The 21,833-nt window shown below is 39.3% G+C and overlaps 1 protein-coding gene across 3 annotated transcripts in view; it reads right to left on the bottom strand.

The window, feature by feature from the left end:
* The window catches only part of PLPPR5 (phospholipid phosphatase related 5), an 83,894-nt gene that overhangs the window by 29,798 nt on the left and 32,263 nt on the right, over positions 1-21,833 (bottom strand). For 2 of the 3 annotated variants that reach the window (XM_068199751.1, XM_068199752.1), the window contains exon 5: positions 20,795-20,914. In XM_068199751.1, the coding sequence (XP_068055852.1) occupies positions 20,795-20,914 (120 nt within the window). Of the gene's footprint in view, positions 1-10,218; positions 12,434-20,794; positions 20,915-21,833 lie in introns of those variants that run through there. The other variant, XM_068199753.1, reaches the window with a different exon arrangement.

The raw sequence follows: 21,833 nt of genomic DNA, 5'->3' as shown, positions 1-21,833 counted from the left end.
TAACTTTTGAAAGTTAAAATGCATTTGAAAACTTTGGTCCAAAGACAAAAAATTAAAATTGTTACCAACAGTCAACTGTAACTCACCTAAGCTAGCTCTACTACCATCTGTTCAGGCCTAAATTCAAGCCTACAGTAATCAAAAAGAGATCTATCAGTACAAAAATAGCTATATAGATAAAGCACTACTGGAAGCAACATGACTTCTTATAAGCACTTAGAGCACCTTCTGGAGTTTAAAAAATAATAAAAAACAACTCCATACAACACACAAATCAGAATGCGATTTCTTTGTGAAGAATGACTTTCAAAACACATCATTCAAAGGCATCTTATCCTTATATGCACTGCTTTCCAGACTGAATGTCCTGCTTTAAACACATTTTCCATATTTCCAACACTGAATTCCCCATCTATCCCCTTGTTCTTTCACACTTTATAATAATGTTTTATGTATTCACCTCATTGTTCTTCAGTTAATTCATTTTCTACAGTAAGACAGATAGCAAGGTGTGAGAAAACTTAGCCACCAATCTTTGCCACAGACTTCAGCCAAACCCTGAGAGGCATCACTGAGTGGGCTACAGAATATGCAAATATGAAACCTAGTAAACTATTGATGCCTTTCAAAATTAACTTTCATATTTTCCTGCCCATAGATGGAGCTGTCATTGTAATAGCTCTCTTATAGTTCTTCTTCTTGCTTTATGAAACTCTTTCCATACAAGGTAAACATGAGGCAAATTTCATGCTCAAAAACCAGCCTGGACACATTTTATGCACCTGTCATCCTTGTGAAAGCTTTCTAGGGACCTTGGCAACAATATCCCCAAAGCTAATGTGGCCAGACCACCAGTGAGCACTGTGCTGCTGGGTGTTGTGTGGCTGGCCAAGAGCCTGCCTTTCAACCTACTACCATTTTCCCAGTGACCACCTAGAATTGGTGGGTTTAGTGGTGGACAACAACACTATACCAAATTGAAGTACAGGAAGCCAAAATTCTATCAGTCTGTTGGAGGCACTGAGTAAATTAAACCAGGCAGAATATACCTGGAGCTTAGCCAGAATACAAAATGTACTACAGATTTTTTTTCATCCAAATGACTAAGATCCTGGATGACAAATCAGGCTAAACTCCATTCAGCAAAGGAAATAAGACAGCTACAAACATATCTGCAATCAAGGTGACCTTTCAACCACAATTTTTGAAAAACAGGGGAAGAGAGAGATGCGCTCACATCGTTTTGCTGTTGTCTGCAACATCCTGCTTCTTTGTTACGAGCTGGGGGGACATGGAGACCAGGAGAAGAGAGAAACAGAAACAAGAGCAGTGCTCATTTCTAACAGCTGCTTCTTTACTGTTGAAAAGAGCAAGTTTACAGAGGAGTATATTCCCCAAGGCAATAAGCAGTTTTTAATTAGAGTCAGGGGAGACCAGGCAAAGGAACAAGCCCTTTGCTATCAGAACTCATGCATAAAGATCAAACTGGCTGGTTTTGCTGAAAAACAAGTCAAACTGTAAAGTGTTCTGCTTACCTGATTGACCCCACTGGTTGATACCCGGCCAACCAAAATTCCCTGCTCATTTTAAACATCTGTTTAAGCATTATAAGCAAGCATATATTTCAGGGTTTTTTTCAATTGTTTTAGGATTGTGTTAGGTGAAAGAAATCAGAACACAGGAAAATAAAACAACTCTTAAATGGTATTTTTTTTTTTTTTGAGGAAATACAGTTTTATGCGTTCTATCCTTAGTCTTTGCCATAAGAGTATCCAGTAAATCAACAGAAAGGAGAAATGCTTAATTTTTAAATTTTCAGGAAAATTCAATGTATATCCTGTAATTTTACTGTCTGGCTCCAATTCTTAATGGTTTACTTATCTGCCAACTCAAGGCAAGATTTTTCGTTGGCAGGATCTTTCATTTCCACTTCTCCGTCTTGGGTTCATTAGGCTAACTCTGAGGGCAGGTAATAAAGATGCAGAAGACAACTACTACAGAGAGATAAAAATTCCTCAGTTCCTTCAAACAGAACTTTCACTTCTCTGGAGTCTCCAACGTGCTTCAGAAATATCTGTGGGCTGGGCAGGTGTGGCAAGGAGCAGATGACTATACTAGGATGAAAATAAGACCTCTTACCATGATGTTGCTTTTAGATTCTACAGTCACCAAATGCTTCAAGAGATGATGAGTGTGAATCCTCCTGTGACACCTTCTAAGAGCTACAGAGTCCTATAAAGCTGAGTACCTTATCCAATAAATGGAGCCCTACGTTAATACTCAAAATGCACCCACATGGCTGTAGAACTTTTTCCTGATGTTCCCTCACTCTCTGCCTGACAGCTCTTTTGTCTAGACCTCTCCAGAAATAAATGAGCAGCAAGGAACATGAGAACCCTTATAGCTAAAGTCAAACTGTCAGTTGGACCGTCTAGAAGCCTCTAATCACTGCTGTAATTAGAAACTGTAATGCTGTTATCAACAATCAAAATTCCTATTGGTCAGGTCATAAATTGAGTGATTTGGTTATAACTTTTTGTAGGAGCATGGGTATGTGATAAGGGAATCAGAGAATGATCGATTCAGTAGTCTTCACCCCCAGCTGCTAAGCTGGTTTTTATCTAGCTGATACCAGGAGGTCCTGCCTGCAAAACCGTATTCAGCAAAACTCCACTTGATTGCTCATAGTGATCATGATGAGCTCCATTCAGGGAACAGCGGGTCAGAAAACAAACCCTTGTTACATAACTATAATCTATAAATAAAGTCAAATTATACTTTTGTACACTGATAATCGACTGCCATTTCCTGCATAGGATGGTGCAGCAAAAGGCTAGTCTCACCAAAAAGGCAGAAACCTATTTGCATTTTTCTGAGTTTACATTCTTTCTCCAATAAAATAGCTGGAAAGCTCCCTTTTCGGCAGAGATTTTTTCTGATGTGCTTACCATGGTTTAACCCAGCCATCAACTGAGTACCACTGGCCCACTCACCCAGTCTGTCTTCCCCAGTGAGGCAGGGAGGAGAATCAGAAAAAGGTAAAAACTGTGGGCTAAGATAAGAAAAACTTCATAATTAAGTTTAAAAGCCCCCCAAAAAACCCCCACCAAAACCCAAACATACATAATAAGAACAAAAAGAAGAATGGAGATAAAAAAAAAAAGAGAGGACTAAACCAAAAGAAACACAAGTGATTCACAATAGAACTGTTCACCACTGTGTGATCGATGCCCTGCCCATTCCCAGGCAGAGATCAGCAGCTCTTGGCCAACTCTCCCCAGTTTAGTTACTGAGCATGACATTCTGTGGTGTGAATGTCCCTCTGGCCAGCTCGGGTCAGCTGTACCAGCTGTGCTCCTAACACAACTACCTAAACATCAGTGTGTCACCAGCAGTATTCTCATACTAAATCCAGAACCCAATTACTAGGAAGAAAATTAACACTCTCCCAGCTGGAACCATGATTCAGTAAGCAACTTTCCCCCTTTAGAATCTTAATATCCAAATATCTCTTTAAATATTTAGAGAAATTTCTTGCTCCTTTTGAATTTAATTAATTAATTTCATTTTCATACCTTCCCCCTTTCACAGAAATCTCCATTTTAAGCCTTCAGCAGAACAAAAGATGTGCACATATCCTGGCTGCTTCTTCAAGTTTATACACCCACTGGAGCATCCCTGTGCTATAGCCACTGTTCCAGGTTTGCAAATACTGTGCTCAGCAATGAGACCCGAGAGCCATGAGGATACTGCTGCCCAGGCCAGAAGATCTCTCCCTGCTGCTGGAAAGTGTCACATTTGTCCTTGCCTGTACCTCTGCAATGAAACCAGCATTTACAACCAACAATACAGCATCTGACAGAATTTCAGTTCCACCACTGCCTCAGGGAGCTGGGAGCTCAGGCATTGAAAAGTGTAAAAAGAAGTTATGTATTTGTCTATGATATATTCTAAGAAGTTATAAACTGCAAACCAACATCAAACAATGACGAAGATGAAATGCTTAAACACTGCTGAAGTGTAAAGCTCAGCAGAGAGAAATGGCATTGAAAGGAAATGGAAATTTTTTTATGTCAGGTTAATGTATGCTGCCATCTGGAAATAAGAGCAATAAAAAAACAACATGGAAGAGTGAATAAGTTCAAAAACTAATCAAGAACAAGAAACTGGCATATGAAAACCAAGATGTCAGCTGTTACAGAGAATGAATAGAAATCACATCTATCTCATACTCCAGGAATAAGGAAAATTGAAAGCCTATTCTGATAACATACTGTCCTGGAAAAGGGCTATGCCAAGACATCCAGAAGTTTCTGGGAGCCACAGCTGATAAATTCTCATCATAATTCTGGTAAAGAGCCTTCCCATACTCCAGGGCTAACCACTGACTATGTGACCTTGCAGCCTCTTGCAACAACCAAGTGTGTAAGGAAGAACAATACCAGAGTAACAATACAAATGTGCACACACGCAGCTGCTGCTGTCACCACGGCACAGCTTCCCACAGCACACTGTCCTGCTGAGGACATCTGCTATCCCTTTACCCCAGCAGGAGGAAGCATGGCTGTGTATCTCAGCTCTGGCTACAGATCAGCAGTGAGAGGGAAGGTGCAGCTCTCCCATGTGCTCCTCAAAGCTAATGCAAAAGCTCTGTTTGCTGATGGTCTGTGAGCACAGGCTGGAGTCGTGGCAAGAGCAGAGGAGAGATGCAGGAGAGGAGGTACAAGTGGATGTGCAGCAGGTGGCCTGCATCTGAGGTCCAATTCAAACCAGATCGGGGTGGGGTATGGCTTGCCTTTCCAAGCAGGAGGATACAATGTGGCTGTCCAATTTGCAAATGACAAAAAAATACAAAACCAGCATCCCCCCTCCCCAGCTCCCACTTGGAGTTAAACAAAACAGAAGCAACAACAGCACTATCTGGGCCTTTCTTCACCAATTTTCATTCCAGTTATATTGCACAGGGTATTATACACACAGTCCTGAACATCTTGGCTTTCCTATTAGTTTTTGACTCATCACAAATTCAGGCTGCATTTGTGCTTTTAAACATGACTGTCAGACCACTCCCAGTAGGATCTGTAGTGCCAGGAATTAATCTAGTATGATCTATTTGCTTTAGCAGCTGCATAGGGAATTCTTATTCACCATCTATTTATTCACTGCAAGTTGTATACTTTGAAATCTCACTTGTATTCAGAGTTCGCTTTAGCTGAAATTATCTCACATTTATTATCAAATTTTCATCATGACCCTTCATTTTTCTTCTGAAACAATCTCATTTTCTGCTGTTGCTCTACTTCCAATAAAATAATTAGTACCACACCTTATTTTTCTACTTTTATATTCATACCTGCATTTGAAAAAGCAATTTTATGTTGGCAAAGGCCTAAGTCCTTTGCTGGTTATTACACAATGTGACACAGGAGTATGTGACATCTACCAAGAAATAGAAGTGCCAGAAGCAGGTTCAGGAAGTGAACACTGGGCACAGAGCCATGTAGCAAAAGGCAGTAATGCAGGTATGTTAAAAGCTAATGAGGATGAAGGAGAAAGCCATAGTACTGTTCTCTTTTGTGTTAACATGTACACTTCTCAATGACCTTCTTTCCAATTGAAACCACAACCACAGTGCAGTGAGTGGGACATCTGAAAACCAAAACACATGTAATCAAGAAAGCCATAAAGAGACTCCTAGGTGACCAAACTCCTGTGATATCTTCCACCACACTGCTTAAGATTTGTAGCTCTTCCATTGAACCTGTAGAGGTGACTCTTCCCCTCAACTATAAAAAGCTTTTACTGTCAGGTTTATAGCAGTACACAGGTAGAAGTGAGTTTACAATCCCAAATTTCAAAAGAAATTACATCCATAAGAGAGATTTTCTTAAGCTCTATATGCAGGTAACCAGATTCCTGAAGAAAAAGTCCATGTTACTAATTTTATTAAAATGCAGTATACAGCCTTTTACCTTCAATATGGAGGGGAGCCAGGTCAGCAGGCAGAAAATAAAAGACAGCAGCATAGTGTCCAATGCCATGGGAATATCAACTTCTCTTAACCTGACACAGAGCTAAGGTTCAAACATCTCGCAATTATCTGTTCCCCTAACCAAAATGTTAATTGAATGAAACATACACACTATAAGCAGGCAGCATTCCCATAGGAGACCCAGGATGACAGAATTCTGTCATCAGCGGATATCAAGTCTCCCTACTCATTTGGTTTCTTTCCTGAAAAGACACAGTGTGGGAAATCTCTCATCCTCCAACTGACAAGAAATAGTTTGTTTAGTCTTTCTATTCCTCCTCTACTGGGCTGGTGCTCACTGGCTTTGAAAGAGAATCCACAAAATACACATAATACAAAACCAATAGCATTCTATGTTTTTCTTTGCAAGATTACATGATCCAAACCAACACCCTTACAATGTTTTCTCTAAATTCTCAGGGGACAAAAAAAAAAAAAGGTATTAATCTCAAAGAAGATCTATCACCTTTCACCTTGTCTTGATAACATTGTAAGCTGTTGCCAAAAGACAAGTCTTTATCGTCTTCCTGTGTTTTCTACTAGGATTAGCTTCCAGTCCCATCTTCAAAGAGAACGAAAGGGCATTTTCTTTTGTTTTGCTAAATAAGCACTTTATTCTCATCACATCAGACTTATTTTTAGAATATTTGACTAGAATATCTTTGTCAGTTGCTACTTTATAAATATAGAGGTTGCTAAGGAAAGAACAGTAGCTGCTTTTCCTTAAGCAACAGTAGAAAAGAATATGAATCAGCAGATGATTTATTAGCAGAAACAGCAGACTAAAAGTAGCATTTTTCTTCTACTGTGAAGAAAGTACATTTCAAAAACATAGAAATGCCATCCTTCTAGTTTTCTTTTACAGTTGTAGACATGTTCATTCCCTTTTTCAGGATTATTTGCCTACTTCAGAGCAATCCTAGAAATTCACAGCTTAAGGATCTTGCATTCAGAACCACATTAAAGACTGCCAACAAGACTACAAGTTCCCTGTACCTGCAGAATGTATGTATTTAGGTTTAACTTTGGTATGTAGGAAGAAATTTGGCAGAAAAAGGATTTGGTTTCCTATTTTTGTTTATTTATTTTGTTGTGAACATTGTCAGATGAAAACACTGGTGCCAAGAATTTGGTTTTGGGGACTCAAGCTCTTTACTGGGGCTTCTACACCCCATTTTAGAGGACTTCAGTAATTCTTCAGGAAGCTGACTGCTGCACACTGTTCTGACTGTAGTCATTAAGGGAAGATATTAAAAAAGCAGACCTCCTCTGGGGGAAAAAAAACCCAAAGACTTGGGACTTGTCCACACAAGACAATTCAGGACAGTTTATCTGTATTAGCTGGAGATTTACTGTAGATTAGCTAGAATCAAATAAAACTTCTGGGTGTAAACTTCTGTTCAGAATTAAACTCTCCTACTTAAATTATATTAACATTCCAAATGTTTTACACAGCTAGTGACAACAGACCAGAGTAGAAGGCATGAAAGGAGATCTAAAATGGTCTGCTGATGAACACAGCCATGCTCCCCTTCTGCCTCATGAATATCACATCTCACAGCAGAATACAGTATCAAGAGCTGACAACTGGAACAGAAGAAACTGAGTTCAAGGACACCATAGGCAGAGAACTGGCTGTCAGTTCTCAGAAAACATGCATCTGGAGCCCAGGCACAGGCCAGTTACAGTGCTTCCAGCTCCAGCCATCATCAAACACCTGGATCACAGGATGGTTACATGTCACAGCTTATGCCACAGCATATGTCGCAGCTGAGACAGCCAGGATACACAGAGCATCATCAAACAATTTCAGAAAGCTTCACCCCACACAGAGTAACACCTTACCTCATCAGAAGGCTTCAGGCATCTGTCCATACAAAGTAACATCTTATCACATCAGAAGGCTGCAAGTGTCTGTCCCTTCTTGTTCTTTAGCCCAACCTTTTATAGTGTCATGTTCATGCATTGCACCTGTGTGCCCTCTGGTCCCTTTGGTGGTTGCTCAGTGCACCTGGGCACTCCATGGCTCATTGCTGTCAACGCTGCTCACCTGCTTCTCACAGCTGTACCCACTGGGGATGAGGCTTGGCCACAGCCCCACTCCCAAATACCACAAACTGTGCACCTACAGTTACAGGCAAGTGGAAGCTAAGCACCTTGGAAGGCTTAATGACACCCCACTTACCTCCTGCTTAACTAGGAGAGCATCAGCAGAAACAGGGGACAGGCTTCATGCAGGATATGCTGCAGTTCCTAGGATTCTCTACAGAGAAAGAACAAGCTCCAGTATTGACCACAGAACCAAGTACCTAATCCTCTGTGTTGGAAGGGGACTGAGGTTTTATGATGAGGCAAATACAGGCAGCTTACTCTGGGCAACAAACCTGTTAGAGTCATACCTTGGTCTGGCAACTCGGCAAGTGCTTATCACAGGCCAGGCTTATCACAGTCACATAAGGACTTCAATTCCCATCCTGGCAGGGGTCTTTCTGGGGTGTTCACAGTGTCTTCTTCCCCACACATCAGATCAAACCTAGGAGCTCTAAGAAGATTTATCAGCCATTTTCATACAGGAGAGGATGACAAAAAGGCAACACTTATACTGGGAAGTCCCTAGTGGCCAATAGCAAGTGTAAAGCTTTCACAAACCTAGGCATGCAGCAAAAGTTCAAGTGGCAGAGACACTGTAAATATTTGCTTTTCTCTGCTTCATCAAAATCCCTGAAAACCAAAAGGCCCAGAGAAAGTGGAAGAGAAGGCCAAAAGCTGAAGCCATACTAGGTCATCCTTTAGCTTTCCACTTGTCCAAGCGAGAGCCAGGCAGCTGCTGGCTCCAGCTGCAGTCATGCTTGTCGTGCACTTCATGATCTGTCCACTCTCTCAGAGGTGCTTGAGAGGAGAAAAAAACTGTTCATGCTGGTATACAGCAGGAAAATCCCGTATGCTGGGGTTGAGGCAGCTGTCAGAGGCAGAGCTGGGTAAAAATGCTCTTGATGTGCCTGGAGGGAGGTGGTGCTGCATGGCTCAGAGGTCTGGAGGTCTGCTCGCCCTTCCGCCTGCAAATGCTCCTGCGTGTCCCCAAGGCTGAGGCTATGCAGATGGACAGGGATGTGTTTGATCGAAACAGAATCAGTTTATCTGCTCCTAAAATGTCATGCACTCTGCTTTCTGATGGCAACCCTCAGAAATACCAAAATTAGACTTCAGAAGAATATAAAAAGCTCCCCGCTAACATAATGTGCAAATGGACTGTTGCACTTACTGTGATCTTGGGCAGCAACAAAATTAGAAGGCAACAGCAAACAGCAAAGAAAATTGCAGTTAAAACTACCAACATTATCCTTTTTAAATACATATTGTTAAAATGAACATTTTTAAAAGCTGAAGAAACGTGACCCCGGATGCCATCACCGTTTGTCTTATGCAGTTCCTGATTATAAACGAACAGCAGAATCCATATAAGAGAATCTAAAATGGTATGGATAGGAGCCCAGCTGGTGTCCCCATATGCCTTAGAAATTCCATTTTTAGGAACACAGCAGCATATAACATTAGGGATGCTTCTCAAACATCTCATTTATAAATAGAGCAGAGCTGTTTCACTGAAGTACACATGGAAAAGGTCCACAAGAATAATAAAATCAGTTGCATTCAAAATCACTGAAATGGTTCAACCATACTGTTTTCAGTAGGAACCACTCTGTGCCAGAATATTCCCTGAATGAGGAATGATGCTAATTCATCACCGGGATTTTTTTAAAAGCAATCACCAAAAAGCCATTTTAGTACAAAAGTCCCAATTTAACAGTTTTGACAAAACTGTTCCTACTCAAAGCTTTTTTGGGTCCAGAATGGAAGAGCTAACGCTTGAACTTCAGGGCAGTGGAGAGGGAGGGCAAATTCTTGCCACTTCAGAAAATCAGTCAAAGCAGTGTCTGGAGCTTGGTTGGTCCACATTGTGGGGAGAGTCCTTCCCCAACAGGCTGTGGATTCTGCAACACAGCTCCTCCTCTCATGCTTTTCAAGTTCACCATAACCACTTCTAAGGAAAGGTCCACAAATGTGGGGATTTCTGGTTAATTGTGAAAATATGTCACCAAATGCAATTCACATAAAATCCTAATTTCATTACATGCACACCATCAACCAAATATATGTAAAGCAGACACCTAAAAATACACTACATATGAATGAAAAATTATTTTATTTAAAAATACATTATACAGCAGAGTGTCTCTCTTTTTGTTTTCTCACTGCTGGTTCACAGAGATAGTATGATAATTTTAACCCAAATATTTGACTGGGAAAGATCCTGAGAAAGAGACCAGTTACAAGCTGATGATATACAGTACACTGAAAAGGAGTCATCTCTTTTAACATAAAAGAATCTCTTGGTAATCTTATAAATCAGATATAAAAAATGCAGATTTGCTACCATGCAAAAATGAGTGAACATTTCATTTAAATCTGCACACAGAGAAATCATTAGTACCTTGGAACCTAACTAGCTAGACAAAGAGCAGGGTGAGTTTAACACGGTGATACAAACTTTGGATCTACTACAATTTTGTAAACACAGTTGATAGTCTAATAAAGGTGGATTTTCAATCACCTAAGTAACATAGCTGTAGCTAAGGACTCTATTCTAGGTCTTTTCTCCCCACAGACATATTTCTTCAATCTCTTAATTCTCAGCTTAGCACAATGACTTCGTGGCATATGCTCTATTGCACTCAGAGACGACTTGGCCTTGCCCTGTTTGCCAAGCACTCTTTAGGTAGTTGTATTTTAGTGAAAGCGGAGGTTAAAACATAAAGTAAAAGCAGGCATTACCTGATGACTATGTGAGAATGCATTAAAATTCATCATAGAAAAAATATACCTGATTCTACATCCTTGTGTTTCAAACATACTCTAACAATGATTAATGCACAGGAAATACACTGAACTCTGGAAAATTTAAGGCCTAAAATGCTCAAGAGCCTGCACTGACCAGTAGTACTCTCAATGTTTCTATAGTGCTAGCATTCTAGCATTTTATCAGCTCTTGCCAGAGGGACACTGTCTGGCACATGTTAAGAATGTCTTCAGTATTTACAATGTTCAGATCCGTTTGGTGCTCAATTTTTATACAACAACTTCACTATGAATAGTCAGCAAGACTCTTACAAAGGTGGGGGGGGGCTTAATCTGAATATTCACAGCAATAACAGAGATATGGTAACATTGGCTGATGTTGAAGAAAAATCAATTTGTCAACACCATGCAGACTGGCAGAGGATTTTTTTTTAATATTTTTAAGAATATGAGTCTCAAACACAAACCGAGATAAAAAGATTTGTAGAGAGAAAGTCTGCCTTGTCCTGGTCACTTAGGGTGAAAAAAAAATTAATTGAGCCATTTTGCTTTTTCCATGAATTTTCCATGAAAATGGAGAGTAGAAATTCAGATGAAATTTTCTCACTAAGCTGGTGACCCTCTTCTTATCTAAGCACCCATTCTCCCACCACAGTATCAGGGAGTTAAACAATCATGAGAAGATGCAGGCTGCCTTGAGTAATTTGTTTAAATGATTTATGAATAGCACGGCTTCCCATCAGATATGCTAAGCTAAGAACAGAGCCCTTAACCTTTCATGGGATCTCATTAGTAATAAAGAATATATCAAAGATCAAACTCTCTAAATTATTCTCACTTCTTTTAACCTAGATACATATATGTCATCCAAGACATTCAAGAACTACAAAACAACAATTCAACTACAATTATGTCAGGAAAATATCCAAATAAATAAACTTTTAATTATGATACAATACTTATTACAGTAAAAATTGGCATTTTTTTTCTCTTCAAAAGCAAAAGCACCAGTCTTACATATAACATACTGTTTGAATGATATCTTACATGGAATACAGCGTAATACAATGTGCAAACAGCATTTTCATACAGAACATAATATTTGTCTAGTTTTTATACACTGAAATTGCCTCAAATGGAAACAAGTTCATGCTGAATTAAAAATGTAGATTTTAAAAATCAAACTTAAATCAAAATACAAAGTACTGCTGGAATAGGTACATGAACCACTGAAAACAATGAGAAGCCAAAATAGAGGGTAATGTCAGATAATTAGTGTTCAGTTTGCCCCATTCCATCATAAAAGTAAACAGTTAATATTTTTGCTAGAAAGTAAAGTGACGTTCTAATATTTAAGAATTCTTCAAAATGTTGGTATCATTTCAGTGATGTAAAAATCAAGTCAGAAATAGGACTTCTAAAAATTTCTTATTTTTGATACACTGCAAATATCATTTGTGGGCTGTGAAAAGAGATGAAGTCCAGTGGAGTGAATATACCTCAGCGTCAACATCATGTGACTTCTGCAAAGGCCGTGATGTGGTTCTACGAGTTAAAGGAAAAACAAACAGATAAAAACCACAAAACCACACAGACAGACAGCAGTCACCATTGTGAAAACTTTTGCCTCCTGTGTTTGAAGGGCAGCCTTGTACTTGGAGACTACTGAAGGAAGATGTAAATGAAACTGATTTTCACTGCAGTGCTCTCACTTACTCCCATAGCAATTCTTAACTGCTGAAAGACTGGATAGGGAAGTATGCTGAACAAAGTAATTATGTGTGATGGTTCTATTATATTTTAATTTCAGATGGCTTTTGCTTGTTTTAAATTAAGTTTAATTTTAAATTACATGTGAATAATTGAGTTAGCTGTACTTTTATTGCTATGTTATTCATAATTGAAAACAAAATTCCTAGAAATTAAAATGACAGTTTCTGACAGATTATAATACTCTATTTCAGTGTAAATACAATTTTAATATTAATTTTTAAAGATTATCTTCTCCCCATGAGCTCAATGGCACTGAATCAAGTCGCAAAATGCTTGAAATCAAGTGGCATTTGGCACTTAAGAACTCATATTCAAATTTTTTTTTTTCAGAATCACCAGTGTCCAGTTGCAATCTAAGAATGTTTTCCTCTTTCCTTCAGTGGGACAATTCTTAGGAACACTGAGATGTGTATTGGAACACAAACATTCTATGTGCAACTCTAAAACCCTGCAGCATCCCAAAGAGTTTGGCTACTTTTTCATACTCAAACCTAAGCAAGTGACTCTGATAACATCTGAAGGGGAAGGCAACCACAAAGTGATGTGCAGGATCCAGAGGAAGTGCATTTCCCTTTGGGCACACTGTACCCTTGACTGCCACCATTTTTTAGAAAACATGCAATGGTGAAATTAGTAAAGGGAACCTTGATGTTAAGCCATGCCTTTGTTCCCAAGCACAAAAATGCACAGAGGGTAAAACACCAAGCAAAGCACTGCAAAGTTTTTTCATCACTTCGCCTCCTGGGGCAGATTAAACTCAGAAAAGAGGAGATGTGAGCTGAAGAGGAGGGGAATGTGGATAACCAGGGGAGAGTGGGACCTCCCATTTTTTGCTTAAGGGAAGTCTTTCAGAAAATCTCTTATCACACAGCATAAAAAGTGCTAGAGAGAAACAATGTCCACTATATAAGTTTGTACTTCTCAGTTCTTCTTTAAACTGCCTGAATATTTGTTTATCAGTCTTAGCAGGGGGAGATAGGCAGGTATCTTTGCTTTTTCACATTAGAGAGAGGAAATTAGAAATGCTTTGATTGGAGAGCTGCCCCTTATGCCCCCATCTCCAAGCCAGGCTGGCAGCTTTGCTCCCTCTCTCACTGTGCCATAACTGTACTGTGTCCAGGGGGAGAAGCTTTCTTCCACCTCCCCTAATATATGCATTTTAGCTCTACCAATGTTCTTGCTGTATTTTATGACAGCTTTCATAAAAGAATACTCTTCAACATTTAACAGCAAGCATCACGTATATCATGTATATTCTTCCCCAAAACAGAATTTATGTATTTTAAATAAACAACAATTATTAAACCATGACCAGATTTAAAAAAAAAAAGCATTAGAAAAAAAACAGTGCAACTTTCTACGAAAAAGTTTTCAGTAAAAAATAGTAACAAATGTTATTGCTTGCAGATTTTTATTCTGCAGAAGAAATGAAAAATTAGATTTCCTGATATAGGAAAAAAACCAAAAACAACTCCAAGCATTTTATTTGGCTGGCCAAATTCTTTTTTGAGTATACAAAAGATGATATAGTGTGCAAATTCAATGTCTCTGGAGTTGCTGTGAGGCTATGATGACATTTTCTTCATAGTATTTATTTTCTTTATTTAGACCTCAAAAGTCATCCTGTCAACTTAAACTATTCTCAGTCTAAAATTATTCACTTTTTTCAAAATGAGGAATTGGAGGGAAAAAAAAGAATTTCTCTTTATTTCAATCAATTCTTTCAAGTCCTGCTATGTGCCATCCCTGTCTCTAAGTGACACACATTTGTCTGTGATGCAGAGAACCAAATGCTCTTTCATGTGGCATTAATTTAAGAGTGGATAACGATTATTTAGGGAAAGGAAAATGTGGTTCACACTCCTGCCAGCTATACTTCCAAAATCAGCAGGTCACCATCCTCGGAAGACATGCCGAGCATGGGATATAATAACACAGAAGAAAATCCTCCTTCTTCAATAAGCCCTCAAAGAGAACTGCTAAGCTGCTGATCATGGACCTATTGATTTGGACCCTACTGAAGGCCTGTCAATTCATTTCCAATGGACTCAGCAGGGTGATGCACAACTAGGTCAAAATGAATCACTTGCTGACGGCAAGAATCACTGATACAGATTCATGCAGCTGTCTGGTTACTCGTGCTTTTTCATGCTACCATCTCAGGCAAAACTACAAATAAGCCTTGCTGATACTCTGCAGAAAAAAAGCCCAAACAGCATCCCTCTGGAATAACTACATTTCAACTCTTTTAATTCTGCTTAGATTTGCTGTGACAAGGGTCAGAGTGAGATACTAACTAATGTCAGCAAACAGAGTCACACAGATGCAGGAAGACAAGCAAAAAACCATGCATAAGACCTCAGCTTCTCCAATTCCATGGGAAATTTTTTCCATGAAGTTCTCCAAAGAATCAGAAATGCTGAGGGTCTGCTCAACGGCAGCAGTCTCACAGACAAGCAGACGAGCATTTGAACCATCCATTCTAAGAGGACAGTACCAGGCTGGTGAGCAAAGCATGCATCATAATTGTGCTCTCACACCACAAACAAAAAAGGTAAAGCCAAGGGCTTAGCCTTGAGTGCAGGTTTCTGGGGAAAATGATCCACAACTGTATATCTCTTGTTAAGTTTTAATTAATTTCTGTTGATAAGCAATGCTGTAATGTCAATGCATGAAAAAAATACATTAAACTCTTTGTGATTTGCAGTTTTGATTATATATATTAAATATTTTTAGCTTTTTTTTTTACTTTGCTCTTATCTATACAGATAGAAACATTCAAAAATAGTCATCATCCTAAAAAGAAGACTCTCCCTTTTTGAAAACAGGACTTTGTAAAATTGTTTGTAATTTTTTGCACAGTAGAGTTTGTTAAATAGAAAAATACTACTGTAGTACCTTAGGCAAATGATAATTGATCAAACAATAGTAATAATGTTATCATACAACTCTCTGAGTCAGCAGAGTGTATTTTGTGCTTTTACTGGAGAAATGAGAGTTTCAGAGCAGCAGGATGCACGGAGGTGGAAGTGCCCTGCAGCCCTGCACAGAAGGCGGGCAGCGCCTCTGCCCAGCCGCATGCGCTCACTCGGTGCGCTCCTGCGCACATACGCGATTGCCTTAGAGCAAGGGGCTCGCGGCGCTCCGTCCCTGGCAGCCACGACAAGAGCCTAAGGATGCGTGCTTTGAGGGAGGCTCCTTGCAAAGCTTCTTCTTGACTGTGACTAATACCTCGATTCTGTAACACCTACAACACGCACATTTGAGGAGGTCACACGGAATATATTGTTCCACTTCCCACGTTTAAGTATTCATTTAGCTGAGCATTAGATGTAGTGATCACCGTTTACATTCAATCAGAGGTAATTCTTGTACAATCCCCCAGAAGCAGATTTAAGCAGAAGAATAGGACATGACTACAAATTCAAATGTTTGACATTGAAACAAAACTGCTTATGATTTTTTATGAGCTGACTGTCCTGGGTATGTGTTTGTGGTATGTGTGGTATGGTTTGTGAAGCAATGTTGTATTGTATCTCCCTTAAGAGACTGTATTATCAAGAGAAAATGGTTATGCCAAAAACTGCCTATAAGCTGATGTAAGCACATGGGCTCTCATCAAACCATCCTGGAGAAGCAAGTATGGACACCTACGAATGCTTTTGGACATCAAGCACTACAGTATTTGGAGACATCTCAACTAAAATATTTTGAAGCAACAGAAATGGACACAACCCTCTCCCACATCTGCCCACAGTATGATGAGCCAAAGCATCTTTGTAGTTTGCTTTTAGCTGCGAGCTCAGTGAGAGGTGATCTCCCTGGAGAGCTGCAGGGCACAGGTCTGGCTCCCTAAGCCATGGTGCTGTGTGCACACCAAGGCACATAACAATTGAAGACTTGGTACCAACATGCTTAAGACGAAGAACAAAGCAGTAACATTTAGAACTAAAATTTTCTGACATTGTGAAGAAGCTGTTCTGTGTCTCATGAGTAAACAAGATGGAGTAAATAGAAAAAACAATACTCCTTAAATTCTGAGGAGGAAAGCTTTCCCAGTCTTAAAAACACTAGCAGAACTCATTGCAATATCTACACTTACTATTGCTAGAATGTTTTATCACCATCATTACCTTTTGCACATACACAATAGAACAATAATTACTGTGTCAAACTTCAGAGGATTTCTGAGACAGTTAACACTGACAGTCACTAAAAAATTAATGATGGGCAACAAGAATGTCACATATTGTAAGAGGAACTCCAAATGCTTATGACCATTAAAACTTGGAAATGGCAGAAGGGAGGAGCATGTAATCTGTCTTTTGAGTTCAGTCATGCTGGATAGTCAGTCCTACGGGGCAGTATAAGAAACGTCATTGTAACAAGGAACAGTGACTGTGTTTGGGAAGGTTTGGGCACTGCTGACAGAAGTAGCAGCATGAAGGAATGCCAAGCAGAACCTTGGGGAATAAATGCAGTTTAGCTGTCCAACAGAGCACTGCCAAAAACCCACTGTGCAAATAAGTCGTACTGAATAGCGACAGAAAGCACTGATAATCACACACAGTAGTTATTTCATCTCATGGTGCATCTCCTAACCCAACACTTTCTTCTGAAACCTTCTATCTCAGCATTCTATCTACTGCCTCCATTAGTCCTGAAATGCTCCATGTTGTATTTGTATTTGATTTTTTCAAAGCTAGAATACTTATAAAAAATAAATAAGACTAGCAGAATCATAAGCTACTACATGATGGGTAGGAGAACTCTCTAAGCCCTGGCCAATTTCAGGTGACTTTTGCATGAAAAAATGTCAGTTTCCCCTGAAACAGGAAATACAGTTTGTGACTGCACTTGGATAAAGCTGAACCTCCAAACTCTTCCAGGTACTATCCAGAATATCCCCATTTCTCAGTAATTCCTGAAAAAGAACAGAACTCCCTAATCTTGGATGAGAGGATGAGAGCTTCCTCTCAGTAGGAGGCTGCCAGCTAACTGAAACACCAACTGTCTTGTAAGAGATGAAGAAGGTCAGAGACAGAAGAGAAAAAGAAGCAGATGGGTGAGTGATGAGGTTTCTTGGCTTTCCTTCTTTTCATTAACTCTGAGGATGATTATAGTTAAGGTAAAAGCGCTAAGTCTGCACTGCTGAGCAGGCTCTGGCAAGGATCGCTCAAGGAGACACTACAACTACAGCTTATTTGACTGCAGAACTGCTAATTCATCTGCATGCACCACAATGAAACAGAAGTGTCCTGTAAACAGTGAGCTAACTTGTCATTAAGCAGCAGCAGCACAAGAACTTATGCCCATTTAAGTGCACTTCAAACGTAGCTAGACCTCCACCAGAATTCAGACAGTGGCAGCACGGTGAGCATGCCAGGAGCATTTGTTCTGCACGGAGAAAGCACCGGAATAGCAAGTAGCAGACCTGGAAACAGCAAAGTAATGTGCTTCCAGGTCTGTATGATGCATCATGTGCTTACTCATTTACAGGTGAATTTATTACAAAATAGCAATGAGTGGGGTCCTATCTGGCAGGCATTTCTAATGAAGTCATTCTTTAAGGCGGGAGTTTTTAATTGCTTGATCCCAGATACCTATATAATTACTATTTTTTTGTACCAATCACACGCTTGCATTGCTTCCTGCTTGCACTGCCTTAGCCTTTGATAACTTCAGACAGTTAGGATTTGTGCTACTCCCAGTAGCTCATTTCTGACAGTATCCTATCTTTAACATTGGTACAGGAACTTGTAGACTGCAAATAAGGAAAAAAAGTTTTAAAATGAGCAAAATGTAAATCTATGTGCATTCAGAATATTGAACTGGAATAGTACTAACTGAAATGTAGTGAAAAGTAACTCACGTCTCTAAATGAGGAAGAGGCAAATAGCACACAAATTATTTAGCATCACTCTCTCTCCAGGGGAGAACAAATGATGTAAAATAAGAAGGGAGTTAAAAAGCAAAGACTAATTCAAGAATTCTTGTAGCAATGGTAGTTAATTGAGAATACCTAACTTAATTTAAACCTTAGTTCCCTCAAGTACTGTTCTTAATGCCTTTTATTTAACAGGGCCTGTCTTCTCTCTAAAACTTAAGATTAAGCAAAAAAAATTACATTTAAAAAGGTAAAAATATCCATAGAAACTGAAAACCTAAAGCACTCACATGTAAGTAACTTCTTCATCAATTATTTGCTAATGCAATTTTAAACTTTCTGGAAGTAAAAACAAAAGAAAGTATTTCCAAGCAATTAGCAAAGTCTTCACCTTATTGTCCTTGCATCCCATCCTCTCTGTCTGAAAAGGAAAATGGCTTTGCAACACAGACAAAGATGAGATCTCAGCAAGTGGTATCACTTTGTGATCAGTCCCCAGTTTAATTAAAACTAATCTCTAGAGAGAAGCTGCATGACAGCAAACAGCTACTGTCTACTGCCGTAAGAATATGGGTTCAGAAGGAAAGAAGCTCATTCATGTAATAGAGTCCTGGGCAGTTCACAAATGGCACTGGTTATCCTCAAGCAGAGCAAACATTACTCCTGCCACCATCCTCTCACACTCTCCCATAGCTTTCCCCACAGCATCTCAAACTAGGCCAAGTCTCAGGAAAAGAACGTTGTTGATCATGAGTGAGAGGTTCTCAAACCAGGTAGAAACATAAAATTAAAATGAAGTCTTTATTGCCAGAAAAAACAATTAAAATTTCAATATCTAGAGAATGTATACGTATTACCTATAATGGCTTTTGAGCCACAGATATGGCTTCTATTGCATGAGAGCCTAGCCTTAAATAAAACACGTTCTTATTAATTTGGTATGTTCTAGGCCCGATGACAGCTTGTTTTGTTTTGACATTTTACAGAAAGTTTACTGAATGGATTATTTTGAAGATACACATTCATCATCTAAATGCTTGTTCAAGCAAATGAGACTCTGACCTCCTTATGACAAGATATCAGCAGAAGTAGCTTAGACATACTTGGTTCAAAAAGGCATGTTAGACCATTCTGAAAAGAAATCTTCATACCCTTCAAGGAAAGGAATAAAAAACCCAGGACTAGCAGCAATTCTTACTAAAAGACAACTTCCACCACATTCAAGTGAATAAGACAGATTGGGAAACCTTTCTTATGTTGAACATGAAAAAAATTATCAGAATTAATAATCTGGAATTAAAATAATACCACAGAAAAATACTTTTGGTGCCCTACCCAGTGTAGAATGTTTGCTACCTTCAAATATGGGCATAACCCAATAGATTTTAATGAATTATGACAGATACAGTCATTAGAAAAAGTAAACCTTCCTTTAAACTAGTTCAAAGCTTCCCCTTGGTAAAAATGTCTAAAATATCTTCTGTATTTGGTTATACTATCTATTTCAATAGCTTTTTGCTTATAAAATTAGTCAATCTTACCTAACATATAGTACAACACCATCTTCAAAAAATATAAATGGTTATCACAGTAAACTAAAATAAATATTATTGCGATACTTACACAAAAAGTCTTGGCATAGCCAGGAGGCTCTCACTAGCATGTTCTAGTCTAAAATCCATGTGCTCTGACAAGAGATCATGGGGTTAGTGCAGTTACTGTATGGCCCATTGCTACTCTCACTTCCAAGTGGGCACCCTGTCCTGGGGCTAGCATGTGTCTGATGACAGAAGCCCCACAGCTGATCCAGAAGGGACTGCATCCCACCCTCTACACCAGGCTGAGGACACACCACAAACAAATAGGATAAATGCCACTTGTACCTGAATTGCAAAGCCCCTTGGGCCAAGCGTTAGACTTTCTTTGTAAGCATTTGAAGAACCTTCTATGTTCTGTGGACTATCAGGCAGAGTATTAATCACATTTACTTGAGGAACACAAGGGCAGACAAGTCTCAGATCTACTCAGACTGACTCCATGGGCTTAGCAGCAGCTACAGCAGTAAAATGATGACATGAAGAGTCTCCCAAGGGGTATCACTGAATTTAATTCCTTTCTTCTTTCTCTTTCACTGACATGTTTATTTCAAATCTGATTACCTTAGCACTCTTGTCAGGACAGTTTGTGATCATCCTTCCAGGAAAGCTACGTTTTATTGAATTGTTTTTTAAAAAGTCAGACATTACCTTTTCTAAAGGGCTTTCTACTCTGGGTATGCTGATCATGGGCATCTGGGTCAGATTATCCAGATGAGAATGCTCATGTTCTGGCTGACGTCCTCTGAAGTTATTTACCACACAAACAACCTAGAAGGGATTTGAAGATAAACAGAATACCTAAGGAACAACTCATTTTTAAAGCTTTGATCCTGACAATTATCATTAGGCAGAAATGACACCAACTTTAGTCACAGCATTATAGTAAAAACACTGAAATGTGAAGTTCATGCTTTACAGATAATCCTTAATTAATATTTCAAGACAAACGACTTTCAAGCGATTTATTGGTAAATGCATCATTTGAGAACCAAAAAAACCTCCTATCTAAAAGAAAATTCATTACTGAAGCTGCACAATAGAACACCAATTATTATCAACCTCATGAAGAGATGTCTTGCAGCATCACATGGCATTAACCTTTAAACTCCTGGGAAGGCCAGTGCCATTTCAGTTTTGGTCAGAAAAGACTTTCTCAAATGAAGAATAAAAAGGGGAATAAGAAGGCAAGGACCATGCCCAAGTCTGAATGTAACTTCAAATCTGCTCAGGGCAACAGATTCTCACACAGGGATTTCGTGATGTGATGTGTAAGAGTTTGTGCTTCTACTAATTACAACACTCAGCTGAGCAGTAATGTTGGCCAACTGCATTTTCTTCAAAACACAACTAAATTTGATGTCATGCTACTGGACACCTTTTGTGGAAGGGAACATTTGGAAATGCAAGCAGATATATTTGGACTTGCAGCTACCCTTGTATGTCTACAGGAGTGCAAATACCCACTCCAGCAATCCCTGGGAAGGTTCTGAGCCAAGCCGTGCTTTCAGATCCAAGATCTTGAGACCAAGACTCTGTGATCCAGTAGTCAAGCTCAAAAGTGTTTTCATGGGGGAAGACTTCAAAGGTGTATTTAGTACTATTACAAGCTGCCAGGCAGACAAACCTGCAGGCAATAAACAGCAGTGACTGTTCTATTCTACAGTCTTGCACTGCAGATATTAGTGAA

Source organism: Anomalospiza imberbis, chromosome 9, assembly GCF_031753505.1.
Source record: "Anomalospiza imberbis isolate Cuckoo-Finch-1a 21T00152 chromosome 9, ASM3175350v1, whole genome shotgun sequence".
In the NCBI taxonomy this organism is placed as follows: Eukaryota; Metazoa; Chordata; class Aves; order Passeriformes; family Viduidae; genus Anomalospiza; species Anomalospiza imberbis.
The sequence above is the reverse complement of the archived record's forward strand: the minus strand, read 5'-3'. Positions and strand labels throughout refer to the sequence as shown.